This window comes from Mus pahari, chromosome 16 (genome assembly GCF_900095145.1).
Source record: "Mus pahari chromosome 16, PAHARI_EIJ_v1.1, whole genome shotgun sequence".
Classification (NCBI taxonomy): Eukaryota; Metazoa; Chordata; class Mammalia; order Rodentia; family Muridae; genus Mus; species Mus pahari.
Genome location: NC_034605.1, coordinates 31,087,591 through 31,100,318, shown reverse-complemented (window position 1 = coordinate 31,100,318; position 12,728 = coordinate 31,087,591). Strand labels below are relative to the sequence as shown.

Genomic DNA, 12,728 nt, shown 5'->3' with positions numbered 1-12,728 from the left:
CAATACCTGGCATATATAGAAGTGGATGCCCATAGTCATCTATAGGATAGAACACAGAGACCCCAATGGAGGAATTAGAGAAATTACCCAAGGAAATGAAGGGGTCTGCAACCCTATAGGTGAAACAACAATATGAACTAATCAGTACCCCCAGAGTTCATGTCTCTAGCTGCATATATAGCAGAAGATGGCCTAGTCAATCATCGTTGGAAAGAGATGCCCCTTGGTCTTGCAAACTTTATATGCCCCATACAGGGGAATGTCAGGGCAAGGAAGTGGGAGTGGGTATGCAGGGAAGCAGGGTGGGGGGAGTGTATAGGGGACATTTGGGATAGCATTTGAAATGTAAATGAAGTAAATATCTAATAAATTAAGTTAAAAAATACATAGAATCAAGAAATGAAACCACTGATAATCATCACACTTAAGGTATAACTGAAGAAGAAAAGCACAGGGTCAATGCCCCCCTTTCATTCTAAGCAGAATGACAGACAATGTGTTGCTTCATCAGTTTCCTGTCAGAAATCACTAGAGTTTCTCCATCTTAAAGTTACTATGGTTTTAGTACACACATAATATGAAGATTGCATTTTTAAAATTATCACAGAGAATAGAAGGACGTTTTAGGAACAGAGAAATAAAAATATGCAGAATATACCATAGTTGGGCTTATGAAGAGATTTTGATTAACTAATACTCAAGTACAAAATATCCTAAAACAATTTTTAACTTTTTAAATAATTTAATCTTTTTTACTATCCAGACTCTATCCCCACCCCAAGTCCACTCTCTGACTGTTCCACATCCATATCCCCTTCCACCTCCCTCAAAGGATGACCCACCCTCACATGTCCAACCCACCAGACCTCACCATTCCCTGGGGCCTCACGTCTATTGAGGGTTAGGTGCCTCTTCTCTGGCTGAGTCTATACCCAGGAGTCCTCTGCTGTATATGTGTTGGGGGCCTCATATCAGCTGCTGTATGCTGCCTGGTTGGTAGCTCAGTGTCTGAGAGATCTCAGGGTTCCAAGTTAATTGAGATTGCTGGTCTTACTACAGGGCTTCTCTTCAGCTTCTTCCAGTTTTTCCCTAGTTCAACCACAAGGATCCCCAGCTTCTGTCCATTGGTTGTGTTCAAATATCTGCATCTGACACTTGCAGCTGCTTTTTGATTGAGTCTTTCAGAGGGCAGTCATAATAGGCCGCTGTTGTTGAGCACATCCTAGCATGAGTAATAGTGTCAGAGCTTGGCGCCTCTCCTAGATCTGGAACCAAATTTGGTCCTGTCACTGGACTACCTTTTCCTCAGATCCTTCTAAATTTTTGTCCTTGCAATTCTTTTACACAATAACAATTCTGGATCAGAGTTCTTGACTTTGGGATGGCAACCTCCTCCCTCCACTTGATGTCCTGTCTTTCTAGTAGTGGTGGGCTCTACACATTCCCTCTTCCTACTGTAGGACATTTCATCTAAGGTCCCTCCCTTAGAGTCCTGAGTGTCTTTTGCCTACTGAGTCTCCAGTACTTTCTAGAGGGTTCCCCACCACCACCTACCTACCAAGGTTGCCAATTTGCACTCTTTCTTTTTGCCCTCAGGACTTCAGTCCTGTTTCCCCCACCTAATATCTGAACATGTTCCTCTTTTCCCATCCCTGTCCCCTTTCCCACCCAGGTTTCTCTCTCTCCATCCTGTGATTACTTTTTTCTTCATCCCAAGTGGGATTGAGGCATTCTCACTTGGGCCCGTAGGTCTGTTAACTTTATTGAGTACTGTGGACTGTATCCTGGGTATTTTGTACATTTTGACTAAAATCCTGTTATTAGTGAGTACATTCCATGCATGTCCTTTTGGGTCTGAGTAACCACAATCAGGACAATGTTTTCTAGTTCCATCCATTTGCTTGCAAAACTCAGGTGGTCCTCATTCTTAATAGCTGAGAAGTATTCCATTGTGTAAATGAACCACATTTTCTTTATACATTCTTCTGTCATGGGACATGTAGGTTGTTTCCAGCTTCTGGCTATCATAAATAAGGACTATATAAACAAAATGCAGGATGTGCCTCTGTGGTGTGGTGGGGCATTTTTGGGCATATGCCCAAGAGTGGTATACCTGGATTTTTAGGTAGATCTATTTCCAATTATCTGAGGAACCTCCAGATAGATTTCCAGAGTGGTTGTACCAGTTTACAATCCCACCAGGAATGGAAGAGTGTTCCTCTTTCTCCACAGCCTCACCAACATTTGCAGTCACTTGAGGTTTTTATCTTAGCCATTCTGATTGGTGTAATGTGGAATCTCAGAGTAATTTTGATTTGCATTTCTCTGATCACTGAGGACTTTGAACATTTCTTTAATGAAACATTTCTCAGTCAATGAAGATTCCCCAGTTGTGAATTCTTTGTTTAGTACTATACCCCACTTTTGATTGGGTTGTTTGGTTTTGTTGGGGTTAGTTTCTTTATATATTTTGGATATTAGCGCTCTATCAGATGTGGGGTGAATGAAGATTGTTTCCCCCAATTTGTAGGTTGCCAATTTGTCCTATTGGCTATGTCATTTGCCTTATAGAAACTTTCCAGTTTTATGAGGTCCCATTTATCAGTTCTTGATCTTGAGAGTGAGCCATTGAAGTTCTGTTTAGGAAATTTCCCCTTGTGCCAATGAGTTCAAGGCTCATTCCCACTTTCTCATCTATGAGACTCAGTGTATCTGGTTTTATGCTGTGGTCCTTGATCCACTTGAACTTGAACATTGTTCAAGATGAAAAATATGGAATAATTTTCATTTTTCTACACACAAACTGACAGTTAAACCAGCACCATTTATGGAAGATGCTTTCTTTTTTCCCATTGTATATTTTTGGCTTCTTTGTCAAAGATCAAGTGTCTGTGTGTGGTTTTATTTCTGGGTCATCAGTTATATTTCATTGATTAACATGTCTTTGTCTGTACTATTACCATGCAGTTATTATCACTATTGATCTGAACAATTTTAATTTTTAAAAATAACTTTTTTGAAAATTTTACACATGAATTCTGTGTATCTTTATTATGCCCATTTCTTGTCCTATCTCCTCGAAATTTTCTTGAGTTTATGTAAGAAGGGAGTCACACAGCAATTGTATTGGAGTGGCTATGTGTTCACTGTGAACATTGTTCCTGAAGGACAGTCAGGATTTTAGGAAGCATTAAAAAAATGTGTGTCTTTGTTTAGGATACATGGATTAGTTAATATGTTTTAGACTTTGAGTATAATAACTTTGATTTTCATTCCTATTCTGTGAATTAAATTGTGAGTTTATTGAAGTAAAGTGTAAATATATTGTTAAGCTTAGCTTCTCATGTTGAGATAAATTGAGTGGTCAACCTAACTTTATTGATATATACTCTATTCAAAGAACAAAAGATGAATAGGCTTTTTAGATTCGGATATTTCTAAAGAGAATGCTTTTATTTTTAAAAAAGAGACCAATTAAATATACACATGCATCAAAAAAACTATACAATTAAAACAAAGTTCCCAGCAATAGACTGTCATGGACAATCACCAAAGCAGACTGTGTAGACACGCACTTAGCAACCTTGCCCAGTTATGCGGCACATCAATGCACTGAGATGATGTTTAATGTAGAATATATCAACACGTAGGCAGTGAGAAAAGTTGAACATAGCCAAAAATTTTTTACTTGTGTCAATTGATCTTAGGCCTGGAAGGTATTTCCAGTTGATAGATTTTTCCCAAAATATTACTTTAGGATAGACCTAAAAAATCAAAATAATTGAAGGTTACTTGATTATATTATTAGTGTTCCTTTTCTCCTTGTTTCTTAGGTTTTCAGTCAGAGAAATGCTTTCAGAGATATGATACTTCCATCAAAGTTATGTGTTTCATTACCTATTAAAAGAGACTCTCAAATGGACTTTTAGAATCTAAGGTGAAGACACATATGCATTTGTTCTAAAATGGAATTGATCACAGAGGAAGTATGCTGTTTCAGAAACAAAACAGTGGGAAATCTGTTTGATTCTGGGACAATAGAGGAGCTCTTATCAGTTTATCACTCAGGAAATTCTTACATGTTCTTTCATATATATTTCACAAAAGGTGACATGGACCACCATTCTTTTATAAATTTCAACTATACTCATTCTATATGCACTATACATACAAAAATATAATGAGTATCAGATGATGATTTAATATTCAGAGCCAAGGGATGACTATGATTGAAAAACCCGAGTTCTTTTCACTCCAACCGTGAAAGGTGTCCTCTGAGTCTCTATGAGGAAGAGTTTTGTCTCATTCTGATCCTCAGGGTAGAAGGTGATGAGAAGCATGTCTGAGAATTTCTGAGCTTCCATTACATTAGAGCAATGGCTCTCAACCTTTCTAAAGCTGTGAGCTTTTATTATAGTTCCTCATGCAGTGATAACCCTAACCATAAAATTATTTTTGTTGCTATATTATTACTGTAACTTTGCTACTGTATTTAATTGTACTGTAAATATTCAATATGCAGAATATATGATATGCTGTTCTTGTGAAAGAGTAATATTCCACCCACAAAGAAGTCATGACACACAGGTTGGCAAAACCTCTCGTAGGGGAAGATTGTCCACAAGGTCAGATATCTATGTTTCACTCTGAAAATAAGCTACTTGAGATTTTTTTTTTAATTTACACAACCCACTTCTTTTATGAATAAGAATAACTAATGGGAAATTGCTCACCTTCTTGAATATCCACCTAAGGTCATCATAGATTTCTCTGACTTTCAAGTCTATCTCCTCAGCTTTTGAGAAGATAGATTTAGGGACATCTTGCATGGTATTCAGTACTTCAACTAGATAGTATGCAGGATTGATCCATGAATCCATAAAAGTGATCATCATTTTTAAATACTTTTTTGTCTGAGAAAACACAGTAAAACCACAATATTAAAGAAATTTCAGTGCAGGAAGTTTGTTGCATTTAATTTCATGTAAAGAACCTAAATTGAAATATATTTTTATTATTTATATGAGACCTCTGTTGTATACGTGTTATATTTAAAAATTAGTCAATTATCTGCAAAGTAAAACAAATTATGATCTGTATCAATTACCATTTTTCTGAGGTTAGGTCATCATACCTTGTTCTCCCCAAGCAATTCTAACAGATTCCTTATAGCAAGATCATTATTTGGCAACTTGTTTATCAATTGGTAAAACAGGTCTTGCTGGGGAACAATATTGGCCAATAATATTTTACTCAGGAATGATAGATTCACCAGCTGGGGACAATTGGCTCAAGTCATTTCCACTCAGGGATTCATTCACTGCAATAAGTCATGGCATTCATTCATGTACACATTTATGATTTTTAGGTGAATTTAAGAAATTAGAATAAAGATACAATGAAGAGAGCAGGGTATTTATTATTGTGCTTTCCCCTTTCCTCTGACAGAACAAATTAGTTAGGATGTATAGGTGAAGAACATAGCATTGGCTTTAATAATGGAACCAGGGTAATTCAAAAAGAGAATTTTGCTTCTTTAGTTCTTATTTGATTTAATCTATTCATTGTATTGATGCTTGTTAGTTTCCCTAGTGGTCTTGAATATGAGGATAGACTGGCGCACATCTATTACAATGGAAAGAGGTAAAGACCATTAAGTGTACACTGGCATTCTTAAAGTCCATGCAAGGGTAAATATACTGCACCACTTTTCAAAACCTGTTTTTTTGTTGATGTTGTCTCAAATAATGCCATTTGTAGGTAAGATTTTGTGAGGGTAATATATAGCAATGCTAAAAAATAAATAATTTGTTGCATGTCTAGAAACAGGTCTCAAGAAAATTTTACTCATTTCTTTGTACTGATTTTCTTTTATTGTTTTCAAATATTATGCAAATTATATCACATTAATATGTGCTATTAAAGGGAATTGTAAAGAGGTGGTGATATCAATCATAAAATAGAACTAGTATGATAAGTGGATCTTCTCATTATGAATTTGGGCATTGTTGCATCCTAAGAAATATAAAATAGTATTTCACAGGACTACTCTGCTCGCTGGTTTTCAGTTAAGGCCTAGAGAATCTCTGAGGGATGATGAGATAGGTAAACATAGAAATAGAATCAGCACAGATTTGAAAACCAAGAAGCAGGTGATAGTGTTCGGTAACATAGGATATCACCATGCAGAAGCCATTTGCAACAGATAATTAATACAGTCACGTTGTTATCACTGAGGTAGGAGTGAGTATATAATCATGATAGTCAACTTATCTCAAAGCATCCTAAAAAGGAGGATTTAAAGTTTTATGGGCAAGTCATTCCTAAAATACAATTTTTTAAATGGTCTATTCTATTTAAGTATATGCTGCACTATTACAGGGTATTTGTTTATATATAATTATATTTATTTATAAATATAATTTAGTATTAATATAATCTAATTAATTTTTATATTTCACCTCCATTTATTTCTGCAATCAAGATTACTTAATCTATCATAATGCCTCCCTAACTAATAGCAGCACACATTCGGGGAAGTACTTCTGGTGTTTTATGAAAAACAAAACAAAACAAAACAAAACAAAACAAAAACAAAACAAAACAAAACAAAACAAAACATGAAGGACACTTACCTTGAGATTTTCATGTTCAGGTCCATGAAGTGGTGGGTTTGTGACATTAGAAAAGCAGTGATTTCTGGCTCTGAGAACCTCCTCATCATGCCTATACATGCGTGCTACCTGCAAATAAAAACAAAATTCAGTTAGAGATCAGAAATTATATAAATGACTCGATGACCAGAATATTAATATATTTTATTGAATATATAAATTATAACAACAAGTATTTCATAAAAAACAGATATTAAGAAATTTAAAAAGTGCCAATTACCCAATTCTGTGTCTATTTATTGTATCTGCAATATAGTTTGGTTCTTCACTAACTTTTGAATATTTAAATTCTTCCTCTATCCCTCTCCTTTTTTTTCATCTTTCCTAAAAGTTACTATTTGAAAGGTAAACAATAAAGGGAGTAAATTTATCAAGTATTCAATGCTTTAGTTATCATCTTTCTCTAATATCTGTGCACAAAGCCAAAAAATGTGTTTATTAGTTTTCCAATTTTGTGTCAATAAATTCTGATATGTTCTTATCCAGACATCAAAATTATAGCTTTATTAATGTAATACTATATACATATAGGTGTGCAGTTTGTAATAGAATGACATTTTGTGCATCATGACAAAAATCACTCACAAAATAGGCTATTTTACCATGAACTCTATATAAATCTAAGTCAACAAAATATAAAAATTAACAATTCATATTGTGTGTTTGATTAATATTTGTATAATTGTGGAAGTTTAAAATTTACTAAAACATGTTTTAGAATATAATATTTATTTCTAATAATCAGCTATTTCCTCTAAGTTTGATGGATTATTGTTAAAGTTGAGAAGTTGAAGAACTGTCAGCTAATAACAGGAAATAAAAATATTGTATAGTGCTTTCTCATCGAAGTTGAAATTTTTAGCATGAGGATCCTATTGGGGAGTGACCAGAAGATAATGAGGTACTTACAAGTGTTTCAAATTGTCCAGAGGAAAATGGGTTGTGGTACTGTGTCATATTGAGGAAAAAAATAACCTCTAGTTAGTAAAAAACAGAAACAAAAACAAAAAACAAAAACCAACATGAAGACATGTTTATTGCAAGCAGAAACACATTTTCTTGATGTCCATCGTATGGAAGATTTCCCCACTTCTGTCATTCTTTTTTTCCTGACCTTGAGGAATGATCTGTAACTATCAGCAAGAAAGGAATGGATGTATTGCTATTCCTACCCAGACATTGGACAAATCCTATTACTGAAAATCTTCAAACCACAATTCTTAGCAATTAGGGGCTTCTTGAAATGCTAGATTCTTTCTTTCTTTATTCCTTTCTACCCTCCTGCTTTCCCTTCATCCCACCCTTTTTCATTCCTTCCTTCCATCTTTCCTTCCTTCCTTTCTTTTCTTTCTTTCCTTCCTTCCTTCCTTCCTTCCTTCCTTCCTTCCTTCCTTCCTTCCTTCCTTCCTTCCTCTCTCTCTCTCTCTCTCTCTCTCTCTCTCTCTCTCTCTCTCTCTTCTTCCTTCCTTCCTTTCTTCCTTTCTTTCTTTCTTCCTTCCTTTTTTTCTTTCCTTTTCTTTTCTCCTTTCTACCCTCCTGCTTTCCCTTCATTCAACCCTGTTGCATTCCTTCCCTCCATCTTTCCTTCCTTCGTTTCTTTTCTTGTTTTGCTTTTTCTTTCTTTCTTTCTTTCTTTCTTTCTTTCTTTCTTTCTTTCTTTCTTTCTTTCTTTCTTCCTTTCCTTTCTCCTTTCCACCTTCCTGCTTTGCCTTCATCCCACCCTCTTTCATTCATATCTATCTATCTATCTATCTATCTATCTATCTATCTATCTATCTATCTATTTGTCTTTCTTTCTTGCTTTCTTTCCTTTTCATATAATTCAGTTTATCTATTTTATGAATATGTACTTCAGTGTAATGCACATCTGGTACCATGAATATCCACGGTGTGCTAAATGAACATAGTTAATGGAAATTTATGATCCTGAGTACTGCAATAGGAAATGAGAATCCGTCCCCTAGTATCCGTAGTTGGTGCCTCTTTTACCTATGAAGATGGATTTTTCTGATATTTGAATCATGATGAGTGTCTTGAGTACTAGTGAAGTTCAAGCATTGACATGGATGTTGAGATACTTACAAACTCTTCATGCATTTTATTAGCAAGAATATTGATGACTTCAGCTCGCTGGAGGGCATTCTTAAATGTGATCACAAGGGGATCTGAGCAGCCCTCCTCTTCTGATTGACATTCAGGAACTGATGCAGCTTTCTCCCACAGAAGCAAGTTTGATACCAACAGCAGCAGGAGTGCCCCTGCTACATAGAAATAAGAGCCACTTAGAAGTCATGCTTAAAATCTGAGTTTTAATCGAGCTAACTGATTAAGGAAAGTTTTATCTGACCAAATTTATCTTTAGTAAATGACTTGCCATTTGATACCCAGAATGGCAGATAAAAAACATTGTGAGTACTTAGTCCAGTAATTATGTTTTTCTATATAATAGTTTGAGAAGCAGATGGTATCACAATTTTTTATTGTTTTAGAAGTGATTCTAAATTTTATAAATGTCTGACACTTGAATTAATTCAGTATTTTTTTGTTTTTTTGTTTTTTGTTTGTTTGTTTGTTTGTTTTTCGAGACAGGGTTTCTCTGTGCAGCCCTGGCTGTCCTGGAACTCATTCTGTAGACGAGGCTAGCCTCGAACTCAGAGATTCACCTGCCTCTGTTTCCCATGCTGGGATTTAAGGCATATGCCACCACTCCTGGCTCCTCAGTATTGTTTTTAAAGTAATTTTATATGATTTACTTTCATTAAAATTTTAGCTCATTTTCAGTTAACAAGACATATGACAAATTTGTACTTTTTAAACTTCATATCTGATGTCAATATTTTGACACTGATGGGACAAGGACAGCGCAGTTTACCTTTTTCTGTCTTCTACGTGTTTGAAAATAAATAAGCAGGGGATGATCACTAATACAGAAGATGATGAGAATGTTATCCTGAAGAAAAAGATGTCAGCTTGCAACTGCTAACTTATGATAAAACGCTATCAGTGTTCATTGCATCAAAAACTTCAGATCATTTTCTTTAAAGTTGATCTAAATAATAATTCTGTGAGAAGGTTTGATTCTCATAATAGTAATCTGGATACATTTATAAAGGAGATGTCTTATATGGTGAAATTTCTTCCTAATGGCATATTATTGATGATATAAAAGTCAGAACAACAACTGTTAGTACTTTCTCCCTCACTTTTTCATAGAACTCCACATCTTTGCTCCAGAAAAGACAGACACTGTCCTGAGACTGCTTTATCAAAGATCACCATTACTTACAAAGAATAAATTTTATCACTATGCTGTCATAGAAGAAGCCTTTAAAGCTTGATTTGATCTGCTTTCTTTTTCTCTATAACACACAATTTTAAAGTTGTGACAATGATCAGGATTTGCCTCAACTTTCAAATAGCTATTCATGAGACACCACAAGAGGAGTCTTACACTTAAGCCTGAGGGAATACAGTAAAACAAGATGAAGAATGAACATAAGCACTAGAGGTCAAGAAAGTTTGATGCAAGAAATTTTTCATTATTTGATTACTCATTACCAATTGTCTACCCCTAAAATACTAGGCATATGAGCAACACAAAAGGAATTAATAAGTCATCTATATGCATCTACAAATGTAACAATCATGATTAATGAAAAAACTTTCCTGAATTTGAAAGGGACCATGGGAAAGGGGTTTTTGAGGAGTTGGATGAGTGATATAATAGTGATATAATAATGCATTAAATTCTCAACAAGAATAGAAAATTAAAAATGTTTTCCTGGTTCATTTAAAAAATTATTTTTGATATCATCTCCTTTTTTTGTTTTAGAAAATATCACCTACAAAATATGATGTTTTGTCAGCATCCCATTGTTATTCCTTTTTGATGTCACTTGGCTTGTAATAAACTGGAAAACACTATAAGACAAAATCTGTCATCTTTGTCTACTTCAGGCTTCTGAACATAAAGACTCTTCTGATTGATTTCAAAGGTAAAACTCATATAAAATATTCATAATCACAATTCTGTTTCTTTTGCCCTGAGATAAGATGAATTGGACCCACTGACTTTATATTCTTAATAATTTCCAATTTCTTAAGCTCCAAAACATTTTCCATTTGAGCTATAATATCTGTTCTTGAAGCTGTCCCATGCATCAGAAACTCTTAATGATTCCTATCCTTTGTACTCATTGAATAACAGCAATACTTTCCTCCTTCTCTCATTTCAATACAGAAGATGATTCAGACTATCATTGAACATTGAGACATATGTCAATTTAACAGATGTTGAGAGATGCAAATCCAATTATCTCTTGTGCCCTGGACAATTTCTTCTAACCCATAATTGTTCCTGTCTGCAAGAACTGCAGGGACAAAAATGGACAAGAGCCTGAGGAAAAGGAGGTCCAGTAGCAGGTCCAAATTATGATCCCACTCAAGGGGGCTGGGGCAAGGACTGATTCTGTTACTGAGGCTATGATATGCTCATCAAAAGCGACCTGTCATGACTGCCCTAGGAAAGACCCAACAAGGAGCTGAAAGATTCAGATGCAGATATTTCTACCCAACCAATGGACAGAAGCTGGTGATCCTTGTGGTTGAATTAGGGAAAAGCTGGAAGAAGCAGAAGAGAAGGGTGACTCTGTAGGAAGACCAGCAGTCTTACCCAACTTGGATCCCTGAAATCTCTTAGACACTGAGCCACCAACCAGGCAGCATATAGCACCTGATATGACGCCTCCAACACATACACAGCAGAGGACTGCCAGGTTGAAACTCAATCAGAGAAGATGCATCTAACCCTCAAGAGACTTGATGTCCCAGGGAGTGGGCAGGTCTGCTGGGGTGAGAACATCCTTGTGGAGATATGGAATATGAAACAGTCAGAGGGTGGATCAGGATGGAGATAAAATCTTGACTGAAAACAAAAAGATTAAATAAAAAGGAAAAGAAAATATTTCTTTAAAGGTATTTGAAAGCCTATTTTGAGTTCTCTTAGTAAACTTTGAACAAATATCTCATCACAAAAATTAGAAAACTAAAGAATTAATTGAAAAGAATTCCATTTAAACAAACTCAAAGAATCCCTGAACTGGATACTTTAACTTAGAGAGGCACAGTGGTGAGTTTACTTACAGAAGTGAGGTTGACTCAATGGCAGCATTATTGGCCAGGACTTCCCAAGCAGGATGAGTTCAGACTCTGAAGAGCTGCTTCACTGGAGTAATACATGAGGCTAGTTCTCCTCCCCTTATATAGTTTAGCAGATATCCCCGAGGGCATGCTCAACCACGTGACAGCAAGAAGTCACACAGAGCATTCCTTATTCATGAACAGTCTGTCTATTTTCAGGGAACATTAACAATTTAATTACAACATACTTATCTGTGTCTGGATGGATTTTTTTTTTGGCTTGAACTACATGATAGTTCTTGTCCAAGTCATTTTGATATCTCTGAAGATATCTCAGCTGCCTGATGATGGGATGGTCAAGTCACATCAGGAAGAAAGTATTGTTCATAATTACTTCCCCTTTATTAGACTCTTATATTCTTTCTATCACCTTTTTTTCTAATATTTATGCACAGAGATGGATTCTTTACTGAATATTTGACCACCATGACAGAGCATTAGTAAATTATCTGTGGTATTATCATGGATCTCTGCTAGTAATCACTGATTACTTTGAAGAGTGTTTCTCTAAGAACTAAGCTGACAGTTAAAATAATCTACATGCTTAATTTAGATATCTGGAAGATCTTTTGAATTATATCAAGTATACTTCACAGAGAAACTTCTTTAACACCTCTCTATAACAGTTTTGTCATTATTGTTCTAGTGAATGTAGTTTTACACACTAACTGCTAATATAAGCATTAGGGTCATAGTCCCACTGGTGACAATTCTACGAAGAAAAAAAAAAAGAGGAGAAGAGAAAAGAAAAGAAAAAAAGAAAAGAAAAAACAAGACAAGGGAAAGGAAGGGAAATGAAGGGAAGGGAAGGGAAGGGAAGGGAAGGGAAGGGAAGGGAAGGGAAGGAAAGGAAAG

At 35.4% G+C, this 12,728-nt stretch overlaps 1 protein-coding gene across 2 annotated transcripts; it reads right to left on the bottom strand.

Annotated features, from left to right (window-relative positions):
• Positions 1–3,575: 3,575 nt before the first annotated feature.
• Positions 3,576–11,844, bottom strand: LOC110334326 (prolactin-8A9-like). 2 transcript variants are annotated; one of them, XM_021216142.1, is made up of 6 exons: positions 11,817–11,844; positions 8,757–8,935; positions 7,584–7,622; positions 6,636–6,743; positions 4,734–4,913; positions 3,576–3,764 (listed from the first exon to the last, which is right to left on the bottom strand). In XM_021216142.1, the coding sequence occupies exons 1-6, from the start codon at positions 11,842–11,844 to the stop codon at positions 3,576–3,578; spliced, it is 723 nt and encodes a 240-aa protein (XP_021071801.1). The 2 variants fall into 2 exon arrangements, with proteins under 2 accessions (XP_021071801.1, XP_021071802.1); XM_021216143.1 differs by having other exon boundaries at positions 8,757–8,932.
• Between the last annotated feature and the right edge of the window lie 884 nt (positions 11,845–12,728).

What these genes read in the sequence shown, in the direction of transcription:
- LOC110334326 (XM_021216142.1), bottom strand. Translation starts at nt 11,844, where the DNA reads ATGCTGCCATTGAGTCAACCTCACTTCT. An exon ending in ATTGAGTCAACCTCACTTCT is followed by an intron (nt 8,936 to 11,816) that starts GTAAGTAAACTC and finishes ATTTCTATGTAG; the next exon opens with CAGGGGCACTCCTGCTGCTG. An exon ending in CTGGACAATTTGAAACACTT is followed by an intron (nt 6,744 to 7,583) that starts GTAAGTACCTCA and finishes TTTTATTTGCAG; the next exon opens with GTAGCACGCATGTATAGGCA.